Source organism: Scomber scombrus, chromosome 3 (assembly GCF_963691925.1).
Source record: "Scomber scombrus chromosome 3, fScoSco1.1, whole genome shotgun sequence".
NCBI lineage: Eukaryota > Metazoa > Chordata > Actinopteri > Scombriformes > Scombridae > Scomber > Scomber scombrus.
In genome coordinates this window covers 30,780,051-30,797,351 of record NC_084972.1, presented here as the reverse complement: position 1 = coordinate 30,797,351, position 17,301 = coordinate 30,780,051, and the positions used below count along the sequence as shown (strand labels likewise).

Sequence of the window (17,301 nt, the reverse complement as noted above, 5' to 3'; positions counted from 1 at the left end):
CGGTACGACTCAACAGAAACGCTCGTCAGATGGTCGACGGCGTCTGAAATGTCACGACGACAGAATCAAGTTCAACTTTTCTTAACAAAGCTGACAAACTCACTCACTTCACACACACTGATTGGTCAGGTGTGTGTAAGGGGGGGGGGGGGGGGGAGTTTGACCTCCTCTCTCTCTAAAGCTTTTATTATTTTATTATTATTCACACAACTCTACGTACGTGTGCAACATCCTGAACGTCACTGAGGAGAGTTTGAGTTTAACTTCGACCACGTTTGATCAAAGCTAAACATTGATTCCAATATGTTCAATAATCAATCAATCTTTATTTCTATAGCAACAAATCACAACACGAGTCATCTCAAGGCACTTTACACTTTAAATAAGGGTTGTCCAACTCATTTTAGTTCAGAGGCAACAAATCTTTGATCTCAGCTGGACTGGACCAGTTAAACTATTGTATAATAACATATAAATAACATAATATATTATAACTTTACTTTAATAAACCATCTATGTACAAAACAGATAAACAACCTGAGGTGTCTTAAGAAAAATGACTTCAATTTCAACACATTCTCATTTTGCACAATGATTCATATATAAATGCTTTAAATGTGATCACGATATGTATTTATTGTTTTTCAGAGTAATTATATTCATGGGGAAAAAAACATAAAACATTACCTACAAAAAACATTAAACCTATATTATAACTTTACTATAATAAACATCTAATTACAAAACAGATGAACAGCCTGAGATGTCTTAAGGAGATTTCAGCCTTGTCTTTTTTTTCACTTTATTTTGCATAAAAGCTGCTGATTAAACAACATTTTGCACAATATTAAATATATGATTGATTTAAATATGATCACAATATGTATTCATTAGATTTATGGTCAGAGTGGAGAATAAATCCTCTGAAGCAGCAGAAAACGTAAGCTTTTACCTTTCCACATTTATCCAGTGGGCCTGTTTGGACCCGTTTGTCTGGCCGGTTTTAGGCCTGCGGGCCGCGTATTTGACACCCCTGATTTAAACGCTGATGCTGATAAAATCACATCATCTTAAAACCTTTTCATCAGATATTTGGTCTTTTTATGTCTCCACGCTGGTGACAGTCGAGGTCGGAGGATTTATGTCATCTGTCTCAGTCTTCTGATATCTGACGAACACTCGGAGGGAATTTCTTCAAATTTGGCTCAAACGTCCAATCAGACTCGAAGATGAACTGAATAGAATTTAGGCATAGCTCAACAATTCATACACTAATTATGTGAAAGTCTCATTAATGTCTAATAGGCTAAAATGATGAAGTGATGACAGTTTACATCCCAAAAGGTTAAAGGTCAGCTTCACTGTGACTTCATAACATTATTTAACACAATAACTCAGGAACAGAAGGAGAGACTGTGACCATATTTTATCCTGCATGTTTTAGGTTTCTCTCCACTCTAACACACCTGATTCTAGTTATCAAGAACTCGTTATCAAGCCCGTTGACGAGCTTCAGCTGCTTGATAACGAGTTAATAATGAGAATCGGGTGTGTTAGAGTGGCGACAGACATAAAACATGCAGGGTAGGAGACTATCAGTGCTGCCAAGTTGGAGATGTGTGTGAAGCATCTATATTTTACCATCTGTAGCTTCTCTGCAGCAACATCTGTATCTGAAACATCGTCTACTGTCATGACTACAACTTTTACAATCAGCTTTATCTGCCAAACGTGAACACATGCAAGAAATATACACTTTAACACCTTTTTTATTAAATTCCTTTTAAAGTCTGCAGGACAATTATGAGTCTGGACAGACATGGATGTGAGCTGCAGGCCGTAGTTCAAGTTTAATCAAATTGTGCTCTCCTCCGATGCATCTGTCACATGTTCAGGTGTGCAGAGACGCAATTTTAGCAAACCTCACTTTTTGTTATTACCTAGAAGAACAGAAGATATAGAGTTAACATACTGCTACCTGTACATCTAGCTAATTTAATACACAATATGATTCAATATATGAATCCCAGGTCATTATTACAGCAACTTTATTTCCCTCAATAAATCTATTTTATCTTTCATCACTTGTTTTTTTATTAGCTAAGAACAGAAGATGTAGAAGTAGCAGATTTCTCACTTTTTAGCCAAACACTGCTGCCTCTAATTTACAACAGCAGCAGCAGATTAGATCAGCTGTTGTTAATCAGCGTTAACGCTAGAGCCCGACTATTATTATCAGCTGATATTATCATCTGATATTGGCCTATCACAGATATATATCTGTATCAGTGTTTAAGCCGTCTGATATGTGTTGATATGTTCATTTTTAAAGATATAGATAGGCTGCATTTTATTTATATTTAATCCTTTGTCCTATTTCATGTTTAATATACCCAGGGAAGTTTTACTGTTTCAATGCAATGATGTCATATTATAAAAAATTAAGTTTATTGTTAAACTATATAAAATATGACTCCAAGTGTTTGGTAACCACATTAAAAAAAGAAATAAAGTTTGTTTATGTAAATATTCAGTATATATAAGATTATCAGGCGACACATCTATCAGAATGTTTTAATTTTGGCCCAAAAATGAGCATATTTGTTAGGTTTTAGTTCATTCTGCCATGATGTTTGTCTCTAGTCAGCGTGCTCTCTGCAGCACTCAAAGATAGTCAAGAGAGTAAAGAGAGGTATCACTCTGACACCACTGTGTGACAGCTGGTACGGACTGTGGTTTAACAGTCTGACACACTGGTGGTTTCTCCACAGTAAGAGTAAAAACTAAACTTGATCACCACATGCCAATTTAAGAGTTTCAGTTTAACTGTGATTCATGTCTGTATTTTAATCTGATAACAAATGACTAATGTAAACGACTGTACTTTCCTAATCAGAACCTATTCTCAGTAAATCTGATGCAAGAATGCAGCTGAAGAGTGATTCAGATACATTAAATGAACATTATGAAGGTTTTTAAACAAGCTGAACATCCTGGAGATTAATAACTGAACTAAATTATACATATTATGGCTTACAGGAAAAAAACAAGTGTCTACTTTGTGAAGTGTTTTGGGGTTATTGGTTGCTGTAATTGTGCCTCCTCATTTCTTTCTAAAGTGATTTCAGAGAGTGAGCATCTTCCAAAAGTTATGATCTTTTTTTAAAGTATGAAAGTCTGTCTTTATGCTTTTACTGCAGCTCCTAATGCAGGTAGATTTCAGACCGTCTGAAGAGGCGCATTAAGCTCAAAACGTCCCTTGTGGTATCTTATTAAATCTACCTGCATTGGGAGCTGCAGCAAACTATTCTTTTAGGGTTAAATTACACAAAGTGGGAATTTGGTACCACAAAAACTTTTTAACTTGGACTATATATAATATTAAAATCATCTTTCCAAATCAGAACCTATTTTCAGTAAATCTGATGCAAGAATGCAGCTGCAGAGTGATTCAGATACATGAAATGAACATTATGAAGGTTTTTAACCAAGCTGAACATGCTGGAGATTAATAACTGAACTAAATTATACAGATGTTTTGACACACGCAGATACGACTTACAGGAAGAACAAGTGTCTGCTTTGTGAAGTGTTTTCTCCTCAGCGTTAACTTGTTTATCTTCCTCTCGCTGTTTGAGACGGGACAAAAAAACCAGTCAGTCTGAGCGCCAAGCCAACGCAAACAAGGAAACATCTTAACTTCTTTTGTTTCACTTTCGATTTGAGTCAGTCTGCATGTTGAAGGTGAAGTGGGACAAAGTTCATGAAACAACATGTAGTGGAGGATTTTACTGCTATTGTTCTGCTGCGGTTCAAAGAAAACAATGTGGGGAAAGTTTCACTAATTAAAATGTTTTTAAACTATATACTCACTGTACATGAGTGGTATCAATCTTCTTATTTAACTCAGACAAAACTTTAGCTTTAACCCTTAAATACTGTAAATATACTGACTCATAATTAGTCTTTATACCAATTCACATTCATAGATTCTCCATCAGTCATTAATAAATGTTTAATTAATCCTTCTGTTTGATTCATCTTGTGGAAAAATGACATTCAAAATCAGTATTTTATGGTTCATTTTGATGAATTATGATGAATATAACATGTTTTAATGCTGATTTTTAAAAGTTTTTTTAATAAATACAGGTCAAACTTGTGTATTTTCATTTATACAAATGTGTATCAGCTGCACAAAAAAACAAAAAGATGTATTTTATTTCCAGGTTTGTTTACTGTTGGGTCATAGTAGGAAACGTCTGGCTAAAATAAATGTGTTTAAGGTGTTTATAAAGTTCTCAAATGTAAAAATGTGGTAAAATTCGACCCTGAACAGAATGTAAAGGTTAAGTAAATGTAAAGAAGACATTAAATCTGATTCTGTTCATTTGTTTATTTATTCATTTGCAGTTGAAACAGAAGCAGGTCGACATCAACCAACATAATTACAAAAAAAAAAAAAAAGTGAGTTAAAACAAACAAACAAAAGAAAAACAAAAAGATGTCAGGCTGTGGTCGCAGCTTCAGAAAAGCGTCCCTGCAATGAAAAACATGACACACAAATCTGGAGGAGGAGGTGCAACTTTTTTCTTTTTTTTTTTTAACTATTTGAAACTGTCCAGAGCAGCAGACGGAGGAAGAGGACAGGCACTTTAGAAAAGATGGAAATTTGGAAAGCTACAGCTGGATTGTACGATGAGACTTCACTTTTTCTTTTTCTTTTTTTTCTCCACACTGATATGAAAGCGACGTGAAAAACAGCATCGTCACAGAGTGAGACAGCGCTTAGTTTGATCTTAAAAAGTAAGAAAAAAAAGAACATAAAACCTGTCAGTGGAGCGACTCGGATGTCTGAACAGAAGGTAAGAACAGCTCTGGATTTTAAAAGGACGGCGATGATGTTAACAAAACCACACAAATGTATATTTTTAGTGGGAAAAGAGGCAAATAACTTGAGATTAACGCTGCGTTCATGTCATATCAGAGTTGTGATGACTAGAGGAACAAATAAAAGCTCTAACTTGGCCTAAATAGAGTCATAAGGATGCCTCATTTCAGCCATGTAAGGTAATATAACCCACATTTGCCATCTAACATCCGTCCTGTATGACTTGAACGCAGCACGACCATCATAAATATCAATCCTATGAGACACATTATTCACACAGACTCAAAAACTAAACAAAACAAAACAGGAAACAAAATAAACAAACAAAGGATAAATAAGTGAACTACCTGAGTGTAGATTATGAAGTGAGAATAAAATGGTCAGATTGTAATTTGAACCTTAAACTAGTTTAGATAGGTCGGTTAAGTGATTAAATTTAGCTTTAATTAACTTTTAAACAAACTATTTTGAACATAAGTTGTAAAAAAGGGGAAACAGATAGGTTCATATTTATTTAAAAGTTTATCTTAAGACAACACTGACTCATATTTTGGGGTTATTGGTTGCTGTTATTGTGCCTCCTCATTTCTTTTTTAAGAGTGAAGGCGTCAAACTAATTCAGTGAGCATCTTCCAAAAGTTATGATCTTTGTTTTTTAAAAGTATGAAAGTTTGTTTTTATGTTTCCACTGCAGCTCCTAATGCAGGTAGATTTCAGACCGTCTGAAGAGGCGCATTAAGCTCAAAACGTCACTTTTGGTATCTTATTAAATCTACCTGCATTGGGAGCTGCAGCAAACTATTCTTTTAGGGATACATTTGGTGCCACAAAGACTTTTTAACTTGGACTATATATAATATTAAAATCATCTAAACTTAACCCTTTACATACTGTTCATATTCTGACTCATTAATTAGTCTCTACACTATTTCACTTTATTATTGAATTATTAATTCTCCATCAGTCATTAAAATATTGGTTTAATCCTTCTGTTTGATTCATTTTATGGGGGAAAAAGGCATTCTACTTCACTGTTTTATAGAATATGATGGATACAGCAACATGTTTGAATGCTGATTTTTTAACTTTTAATACATTTGCATATATAAAAATGTGTATCAACTGCACATTCCCATTGTTGTAAACTGTGGGTCACATTAGGAAAAGTCTGGCTTAAAATAAATGTTTTTAAAGTGTTTTTTTTTTTTTACAGCTTTAAAGCTTGAACAGTATGTAAGGGTTAATAATGTAATGAGGACTGACTTTCACCATCACTTAGACTAATATTACTTTAAGAAAGGATGTTTTGTTTTGCAGCAGCATGAATGAAGAATTAAATCAGCACCATGTATTTAGATAAACCTGAAAAAAATATATGAACCTAATCGTCATTTTTATAGCAAAAAATCTCAACATTAACTGGATTTGCTGCTTTTATTTGACTAACTCACTGCTTTATAACATTTTATAAGAAACAATAAAGAAAATAATCAGCCGTTACATGAATAATCAAAGTTATTGCTAGTTGCAGCCCTAATTTTACAGTACAGTTGTTTATTATGACTTTAGTATTTATTGTGAAACCTTCGTCGTGGTTCAGAAAAACCTAATAACTTCACTTCAAGCTGTGATTACTTTGTCACACGTGCTGATCTGAAGGTTGAGAATGACTGTTTTTAATTTGTGGCGTCCAGCTTTGAGCTCCACATGACGTCTGATTACCTGCTGAACGCTTGACTCTGATTGGAGGTGGTGAAGGTTTACTCTCACAATGAATTTTAATGCTTTTGTTGATAATTTCAGCTCTCAGATACTCAGCGACTTACAACTGACGGTGAAAACAGTAAAATTGGTAAAAATGCGAAAAATCTCAGGGTTGAAAATGGTGGCGTCTCTTCTTCTTCTTCTTTCTGATTTCAATTTTCGACTCTCACCAACCGGAGCTGCGTTTCCCGAGAAGCGTCTCGAGACCCGAGCTCACGTTTGTTCCAGCGAGAGTCGAAAAAAAACACATCCCACACGGACTCAGAGCGGTCGAATCGTGCCACCCGCTCGGCTGTTTTCTGTCATTTGTCTCTTATTAAAATAACAACCAAAAAAAAACCCATCAGATTTGTGTTCCTCTCTCCTCCTCTGCCGGCAGTGTAGTGACAGATCCTTACCGCCGTCTCCGGAGTCCGCGACGTTTTCATCACTTCTTCTTCTTCTGCTTCTGCTGCTTCTGCGGCTGCTGCTTCTGCGGCTGGTTCTGCTGCTGCTTCTGCGGCTGCTGCTGCTGCTGCTGCTGCTGCTGCTGCGCCTCCTGCAGCAGCTTCATGGCCGCCGAGTTCTTTGGTTCCGCTTTGAGGAGACGGTTCAGGTCCTCCACGCAGGTTTTTGTGTCCTGAAGGAATCATGAAGAGAATTTAAGAGTTAAAAACTGAATAAAAGTTGATTAGAGTTCGGGGATCATTTTCTAGCGACACATTTTACAGGTTTTAAAAGCAACCTGAAGCTTCATGTGGCGGCCTGATGGCTAAAAAAAAACCCATCAGGGAACAGATCGTGACATATTGGAGAATAACTGTTTGACTTATTTTAGAAATGACAGGTTCTTCTTCTTCTCCCTGAAAGATTTTGTCTGTGTCAAATATAATTATTGCAGCTGTATTTCAATGTTAAGAATGATTAAAGATTATTAGGAAGTTTGAGAGTTTCATCTGTACAAAAACTTTGATCATTTTGTTTATCTTTGACTAATTATACAAGATTTTAAAAAAGTGAAAGTTTAAGAAAATTCTACCATGCAGAATCTTTTATTGAGCGAATAAGAAAACGGACCTGATGAAGACGACTTGACCTGAGTAAAAACTTTTCAGCTCTACGTCCTCGATCAAGAACGTTTAATTCTATGTGAAAAAGATCTCAGATGAAAACGGAGAGTTCACAAGAGTTCGGGGAAAATCCCATTTTAAACAGGTCAACTGAACCGGTTCTGTGTGGGTATGTCGGCTGCAGCGTGATGACTGTTACAGGGAGAAACCCGACTATGGAGACGTGTGTGTGTGTGTGTGTGTGTGTGTGTGTGTGTGTGTGTGTGTGTGTACCGAGATTTAAAGTATGATTTATGGAAGCTAACATAACCTGGTTACTCTTGATAATCATGTTTCTTATCTGCATGTTAACGTACTGATGTTTTCGCCAGCTTCAGAGTGACAACAGATCGGCTCATATAATCTGCTTCATACCTGAGAGACCTGCTGCTTCCAGTCTGAGGACAAATCACCAACGACTCATCTGCAGCTTTTTAAACAGCCAGTATGAGATGATAGAAAGATGCAGCTAGTAGCTATTTTAACTTTTTTTTTTTAATTAAATGTGGTCAAACTTGTCAAATCACACTTCACACTGACTCTCCACCTGCATTAAAATACATATTTCCTAATCCAGATTAGCTCACATGTTAATAGCAGATGGAACATGTAGCAGTGATTAGTGATCTGTGTCTATCGACTGCTGAACTGTAAGGCGGAGCGATTGTGAGCAAGTCGGGGCTATTTTTTAGAGTTCAAACTGTTTGGAGCTAACCGTGTCCTCTCTCTCTGTGTGTGTGGAATACTGATGAGGACACGCTGCCAATTATCGTGGCAGGAAACCTCCCGAAACCAACGTCTGATTGTCTCTGTGTGAGGAATCAGAAAGTGAAGAAGATTGGTGCTCTCACCTTGAGCTCCTTGTGAGCCTGAGCCCTCCTGTAGAGAGCTTTCACGTTGCTGCTGTCAATCACCAGAGCCTCGTCACAGTCTCTGACGGCGTCTCGGTACTGCTTCACTGCCAAGTAGCACAGCGCCCTGATGTCACACACACGCACAACAAAACATCAGAGAGCTTATATATAAAAGCTAAGCCAATTATCTACTGGCCTGTTTTTACCTTGAACCCAAAGAGACTTTAATTTAATACACAATATGATTCAATAAATGAATCCAGGTCATTATTACAGCTATAAAAACACATCATCACCTCTCTTACTATCTTATTCTATGCGTTACCTTTCTTGATACACTTGTAACACCTCAGTTTTTTATGTTTTTGTTCAGCTTTTGTCTTTATTTCTCTACTTTAACTCTAATATGTTGTATGTCTCACTGTAGGAGAACCACCCAACAAGCCCTTATGGGTTTTATTTCATACATTTCTCTTTTGTTAGTTATTGTTTTCTTTTTCTTACTCTCTGCATGTAATATTATTTCTCCCTTGTATTATGTTTTTTTTTCTTTTATGTGCAATAAAACATAAATAAATAAACTAGTAGGTGTCAGTAGTGATTCAGGTGAGTCTGTGTGAAGCTTTTAATCTGAACTGATTCATTATAAACACATATCAAACTTTCATCAGATCACACTCATATGGATCAAAAGGATTCATTCAGCAACAAACCTGCACTCATGTCTAGTTTCATGTGTATTTTATTGTTTGTGAACTGGATTTCTCACTCCCATATATTTGAGTTAGATTTATTTTTTATTTCTATTTCTGATTATTTAATATTCCTCTTTTCTATGCACTGTGTCTCACAATGTCTACACCAGAATCAATACTTTTATTATCCATTATCCATGGAAGATGCTGTTATCATTGAAAATCAATACAAATTTAAATGACCAAAAAAACAATATATATATAAAATTGTATATTCATCCTTATACAATGTTTGTTTATGGTTGCTGGTTTATAGTGGGAAGTTTAAAGATGCCATTATGATTTATTTATTTTATTTTATAGACCTTCATGAGCTTTAAAATATTAAAAATGTGATTAAAAAGTGCCTTCTAAGATGCAAAAATTGATATTGGCTACTAACACTTAAAAAATACAGCATGTGCTGAGTGTGTCTATTAAATAAAAATAAAAAAGGACACCTCAAAGATATTTCCAGTCAGCAGTTAAGTTTAACCACAGAAGTTAAAAAGCTATCAAAGCTTATTTAGCACCATTAACTTTAATTTAACCTCCTCTTGTCGGAGTATTAACCGCTCCACAAAAGACTAAATGAGTCTTTATGTTCAGTTCGCTCGTTATCTTCCAACAAACCCTGCAAGTCTCAACATCACTGAGACTCCCAAGATAAATATTTTGCTTGGACACACTGGTGAATTTCGCCGTTCCCCTTTCTGTCCTGACCAGACCCTTAAATCAGTGTCCATGTGTACGTGTAAACTGCAGGTAACCATAACAACAGTGCTTCCTGCTTTTAACAGGTCACCACTGGTTAAACTAACATCTCCACAAGTTAAACTGTGTGAGACCTTCTGACCTCAGCTTCTCTTCACGACTGTGGTTTAAGAGCCGTAACGCACTCTGAGGCGTCGTCATATATTAAAAATAATGGACGCTCTGCTTTGTGTTGAGTCATTCTTCACCTTGTTTGTCATAACTCTCCATCAGGATACTTCACTGTGTTTTATGACTAACATTAAACAGGAGCTGAATGTGCACAGATACAGATTTATGTGTCAGTGGTATCTAAAGCGTCTAAAACTTGTGCATACTACTGTATAAATTAAGTAAAAGGGTCAGTGACAAATAAGGGTTGGCAAGATGAGCAATCCAAAAATGATCTTTAAAAAATATCTTAAAAGCAGCATCAGGTTTGTTCAAATGTACATTTTGTATTTTTGTTGGTTTTATGTAATTTGAAATGACATTTGCACCATTTTTTTTACCCAAAAGTAAGACTGAATGCTCCTGAAAATGTCAAATGGTGTAACCAACAAAAGAATGATAAATATTACATATTTTATACCTACAGTGTATTTAAGTAGACTTATACTAATAATTACTGTAAATGTTTCCTGATCTCCACGATTCCCCAGATTAAATGTAATATTTAGAACAATTGTATTCCATTACCTTTATTTAATATAATAAAGTTATAATGTAAGATCATGCCAAACTAGTTGATATGGTGTTTTATTGAGAATGTAACGTTTTTAAGCAAGTTTAATTATATGACAAAGTTTTTATGGTTACACCACTTAGACTGTTTTGCTATAATCCTCTAATATATTCTCTCTAAATGGATTAAAAGCAGACATTTTATGTGTGTGTGTGCAAGTTATTCATACGTTTATTTTCTTATTTTAACCTCTTTAAATTTGACTAAACCACATGGACACAAAAAAACATTAATTAAAGATGAGCAGATACATAGAAAAAAATCTGATTAAATATGGATAAAAATATGGATGTACAGGTGAAGTTTTGACCCACCGGTTGGTGAAGGTAGTGACCTCGTTGGGGTTGTGTTTGAGGCTCTGGCTGTACTTCTCTATGGCTTTTTTATGCTCTCCTTTCTTCACCAGGGCGTTCCCCTCGTCTTTGAGCGCCTGGCCTCTCTTGATGTCCTTATCGCTGGTAGCTGCAACAGGAAGAAGAAAAAGGATGTGATGCAGAAGACAGACGGTTCAAGAAAAATAGTAATACTGAATAAGGTCACAGAGGCGGAAAAGGTGGATTTAAATCTGAGCCAAACTTTAAAATTCTCATGAAACACAAGTTAAAACTTTACAATTCAGTTCTGGTATAGTTTTAAATGTATTCTGTGTTTTTAGGTCATTTATTATTCGTGTTTCTTGTGGTGCAGGGTCTTTTTCTCACAGCGTTGGAATTAGTGTTATAATGTATAGGTGGCCTATTGATCATTAGCACTGTTTTATTTCTATCTTATGTCCTTTATTGTATTTCTGACTTTTCAGATGCAACATCTCTCTAAGCACAAATATCTGAGTGGGACACATCGCTCCTCTCACCAGGTTTCTTTGTTTCTGTGGTGCCGTTCTGCTGCGGTGCAGGTTGTTCTTGGTTCGGTTGTACGGGGCTTCCTGCAGATTGTTGGAACAGTTTCTCTCTGACCGACAGAGGAACGGTGGGGATGGGAGGAAGCTTTTCTCTCCATGAAGGACCATCTTCTTCTGTCAGCGCCTTCGTCATCCTGAGACACAAACAAAAAGAGACGAATTTAAGAAGGATAAAAACCTTGTTTAGTACTTAATGTGAGTAGAGAGATGGATCGAGACCAATCCTTCATTCTCAGATGATAAATTAACTAACGTAAGAGTTCAGCTATGTTAATGGCACCATAAATCTAAACTGAGCTTTTTCGGTTTGGTTTCATGGCTCCGGCTTAAAGAGGGGGAAAAAAACACCTGAGACAGTTACACAGAAACACACCAATATGACAAATAACACATCTCGACATCTTCCTGTTTCTTGTAAATAAACGTCAGAGTGGAAAAATGTGACATCGCTGGATTGTGTTGCGTCTTTTTATCCGTCTCTGATATCCTCACACAAACACAGGATGAGCAGCCTACAGTTCAGGTACCTGTTGGTGCCGTCGTGAGCCGCTGCGATGTTGAAGTCGATCTGCAGAGCGGTCTTGTAGTCGACGTACGCGTGTCTGTAGCGCTCCAGAGCTTCGTAAGCAGCGGCGCGACGGAGGAGAGACTTTATGTTGAACGGGTACAACTCCAGAGACCTGTGAAGAACAAATATAAACAGTTACATATCAATCTTAAGAAATAAGCCACTATATAACAAGACATAAACAATATAAAATGATGAAATAAGTCAAGTAAAAAATGACGTACTTATTGCAGTCTTTCACACATTCTGAACAGTTGCCGTCCTTCAGGTAGCCGGCTGCACGATTTGTGTACAAAATGCCCAAATCCTCCGGGTTATTTTTACCTTGACAGGAAATAAAGACTCTTTAAGAATTTCACCAAGAAGAAAAACTTGTAATGAGACAAATAAATTATGGAAAGAGGGAGAAAGAGAGAAGAACAACTAACAACAGATTCATTTTTACTGGGGAATATTACTGTGACGATGTTTCTGGAAAGACACGTAACTGTTTTGAGTTTCAAGACATTATTTTTTTTAACTGCTTTGAGAAGAACATACTAAATTTAATTGAACAGTTTGGGTTAAAAATAAAACTACATCTACATGGATTCAATGTGTAAGAGATTTTAAGGAAGATTGATTCAAATCTTCACATTTAAGTTAGTTGCTTTTCTGTAGCCGAGTTAAGACACACTGAGCCTCTGACCTAAAGAACACAAAAGGACTTAAAACATTTCTTTTTAGCAGAATATTTGACTTTTAATTAACCTTGCTGCTTTTATGCTTTTTATTATGTTTTATTTTTTTAATCTGTCTTTTACATTGATGCTTCTACCTTGTAGCACTTTGAGATTTGTTTCAAATGTAAAGTGCATTAAAAATAAAATGTATAATTATGATTATTATTATCATTACTAAAAGAAAACAGCAAGATTCAAACATTTGACACAAAATATGATGGTTAGTTTTTGTAATGTGTATAACTTAGTGGTATCAATTGGGGGTGATAATAATTTCTAAATATTGTCTGACAGGGATCAAAACATTGTTCATTTAATTGTATTTGTGGTATGAAATCCATATGCAGGCAGGTATCCTCAGGTAATAGTTAGTTTAATGATACTTACTGGACTTCTCCAGCTCTTTGATGGCCTGAGTGTAAAGATTGGTGGCCTCTCCGTACTGGCCCGTCTTGAAACATTCATTTCCAGCTTGTTTCAACTCCGTCCAGGAGCGGGGGGACTTATGTTTCTGAGGCATCGCGTCTTATTTATCTGTAATCTGTAAAAAAAAAAAAATGAAACAACAAAAGCTGGTTACCATCTGTGCATGAAAATGTCTGAACTGATCACTGCGTCAGAGAAGAAGACTGCTTATATAAACCACGGGAAGCCACCTAGAAGCTTCTAGTCACCTGAACTATAACACTATTCATGTTTCCTGCAGAATTTTAAAGAGACTGTGGTGGCTGGACCTCAGTCTGACCCTCTAGGGGGGTCCAGTGGCACATTTTTAAGTCAAATGTATCATTCTGGTGCACTCTGAGAGCAAAATTAAGAGATTATATCTATAAAACATAAAGAAAATTGTGCTTTAAACAATTTAGTGCCTTAGTACTTTAACTACTGGTTGTATGGCTATGAATGGTGATGACACAGCAAAAAGTTCACACCCACAAAGCATGGGAAAGAAATTTCACCAGTTCTTAAATGTTCCAAACCAACCATCAAAAAAGGACTAAAGTCCGTATTTCAGCTCTTAAACAAAGAGAGCAGAAGTGATTACCCAAGTTCAACTACTTCACTATGGCAGAGTAGCTCTGGTTCAGGGTGAGATGCTTTACTGAACGTTTTAGAGAGTGTACAGACATGTTTGGCTCACTATGAAACTGTGGTGGCACAAATTAGACCATGGTGGACCGCCACAGTCTATATAATTAATGGGAAACATTGCTATATGCACATGTTTGGGGTTTTGGGGGGCCTATATCTGTAACTGGTCATCTGTAGGGCTGAATATCGGTACTCTACACCTTAAAAGGTATCAAGTACCAAAATAAATCGATACCAAGTAGAATTGAAACATCTCCCGTCAAACGACACCTGCAATCGATCCTTTTTGCACCCAGAGCAAAAAAAATTATGACAATTTGTACGCAGACATTCTTCAATTTAATGCGACTTAATGTGATTGGCCCACTGCCACAAGTATACGTCTATGCACATACACACATAGATTTATAAGTGTGTGTGACATATGCTGTGACCCACATGCTGATTTTTAGCACTCAATCATTTAGCAATCAAATCATTTAGATGTGGAGGAGTTGGTGGCAATTTAATGCAATTTAAGGCTTTTGTTCGCATGATGGGTATCAAATAAGGTACTCAAATAGTATCTACCACTTTAAGGGGACTTGGATTGGTACTAGTTAGGGGTGGGGGGAAAAAATCAATACAGCATAGTATCGCGATATTTTGCATGACAACTTTGTATCGATACACAGACGCCAAGTATCAATCTTTTATTATAGAAACTGGAAATGCCAATTGGGGACATAATTTGCCGGTGAAAAAAGGTAATGAATTGCAATACGCAGTATATCGCAATGTATTTAAAATCGTAATAATATTGATTGATTGATTGATGGTACTTTATTGTCAGACAGGTCTGAAATTTTTCTTGCGTCCATCAGCAGCTCCCTTGCAAACAAAAACCATGCAACACTAATACACAAAAACAGTGACAACAGACAAAGCAGTGACCTATCAGCAGATAAAACAGTGACACATCAAACTCTACAAACAACATACACAGCACATTAGTGTCCCTTCACCTGGTCCTTGCTCTTGACTTAAATTCAGTGTTTAGCATAAGGATCGATTGATGTACAAAGGAATGAGCATACTGAGACATAGTGTGCAGCCGAGCAGCGCACCAGAAGACGTAGTGTCTTCACCTCTTAAACTTAAAATATTGTATCGTGACACCAGTATCGTGATAATATCGTATCATGGAGCCTCTGGTGATTCCCACCCCTAGTACTGGTATCCTAATTTGTGGTGGTTGTTAAACCATACCCAACCCTCATACCCAACTACTCATCCATAGTTTATAACAGCTGGAGATGAAGATCTTAAACCTGCCCCTCTCAAATAAGTGGTGTACTATGAAACAGGAGAGGACAAATAGAGGAGGTTTGTTATTTTTAATGTGGTTCATCTCCCTGTTTGACACCGTTGTCATGGAAACGTCACCAGCTGGTTAGAATGTTGTCATGATCCTGCTGCTACTGCTGCTGCGTTCACGGACCCACGTAAAAAATGTTACACTGGAGATTATATGTTTTAAACTCCTAATTTAACACATACAGATTATATATATATTTAACTGTATCTACTACACCGCTTTTAGATGTAGTATAAATGTAGCTGAACAGGACCAGGGGACACAAACAGATGCAGCTGCGTCAGTGGCGGAAGTGCGACAGCTAGCTTTTCCTTTTAATAACAAGTTTAATCCCATGTTATAAAAGACAATAATCCGTAACTACACGCACTAATTTATCTTGTATAAATTAAATGTCTAATGACAACACCGTTGTCATGGAAACGTTAACAGCTGGCTACAATGTTGTGATGCTGCTACTGCTGCTGCTGCGTTCACGGACCCACGTAAAAAATGTTACACTGGAGATTATGTTTTAAGCTCCTAAAATTACACACACAGAACATATATTTATATATATAATTTTATCTACTGCAGTTTTTTTTAGATGTAGTATAAATGGAGACACAAACAGCTGCAGCTGCGTCAGTGGCGGAAGTGCGACAGCTAGCTTTTCCTTTTAATAACAAGTTTAATCCCATGTTATATAAAACCAACATTAAAAGTTGATATTTTTAACGAAGGCCTTAGAACATGTTGACACTGTTGAATGTATTTATTGTCACCTGTATTTATTTTATTTTTTTATTAGCTATATTTTTGAGCTAAGTCACCAGCTAAGTTAGCATGCTAACCGTTGCTAATGTGAGGAAGCTCCTCACTTCTTACCGGGTGCAGTGTATTGAGGCGCTCCTCGTCTTCCTCGCTACGCAGAGGACTCGGTAGAAACGTCTGGGTTGACTATAAGCAGCTGAAAACTAACATTACCCTGAGTACTTTCTAGTCCTGGTGGTTTTAAGACACACGCGGCTGTCTTGTGGCCGGTTTATGAGAGGGGGAAGGTGGGCTACTGCCGGCTGAGCTACAGTCACTTATCTTTTTTTTTCCTAGGAAGGCGAAGTTATGACCCGCCTTACTCGGCTTCTGATTGGCTACTGCACATTGCCTTCTTTGGTTGGGTTGGTTAGGGATAGAAGGGAAACAGCCAATCATAGGCCGAGTAGGGGGCGGGTCATGACTTTGCCATCCTAGGAATAAAATGTCGCGTCACAGGACGGTTATTATAGTTTTATGTTGCTTTCGCTTCGGTTTACACGCTGCGTTCAAGTCCTTTCGGAAATTTGTAGGATGTTGGATATTTGTAGCGCCCCCTGATGGACACATAGGATGATCAATTTGTTGAGAGAAAATTGCAAATTCATTGTTCCTTTTTTAATGTAAAAGTTGCAATAATTCAATGTAAAATGGAAAGTATACAAGTACAGTACAGTGTATTTACTTTACCGTATTATGGAAATCCCAGGAACATTGCATATGTTTATATCTCATATACATCTCAGATTTGCTGCACATTGCACATTTATTTTTATCTGTATGAGGGTATATTCTGTATATAAAATCTCAGGGTCATTCACATGTATATATCTCATTCGTATCTCATATTTTCTGCACATTGCACATTTATTTTTATCTGTATGAGGGTATATTCTGTATGTAAATTAAATATTCACATGTATATAATCTCAGGCATTTCTCCATGTTGCACATTTACATAATGCTGATTTTTTTTTTTTTTTTACAGAAAAATCCATTTTGTATATAGTACTTTTATTTATATTATAATATTTTTTAAT

The 17,301-nt window shown here is 36.5% G+C and overlaps 1 protein-coding gene and 1 long non-coding RNA gene across 2 annotated transcripts in view; both read right to left on the bottom strand.

Annotated features, from left to right (window-relative positions):
• Positions 1-17,301, bottom strand: part of LOC134004709 (uncharacterized) — a 478,899-nt gene that overhangs the window by 43,709 nt on the left and 417,889 nt on the right. The window lies entirely within an intron of this gene.
• On the bottom strand, positions 4,388-16,518 carry tomm34 (translocase of outer mitochondrial membrane 34). Its single transcript, XM_062415675.1, has 8 exons — positions 16,337-16,518; positions 13,408-13,561; positions 12,523-12,622; positions 12,258-12,410; positions 11,683-11,864; positions 11,144-11,291; positions 8,595-8,721; positions 4,388-7,274 (listed from the first exon to the last, which is right to left on the bottom strand). Exons 2-8 carry the CDS (start codon positions 13,538-13,540, stop codon positions 7,083-7,085), a joined length of 1,035 nt encoding a protein of 344 aa, XP_062271659.1. The 5' UTR covers positions 13,541-13,561; positions 16,337-16,518; the 3' UTR covers positions 4,388-7,082.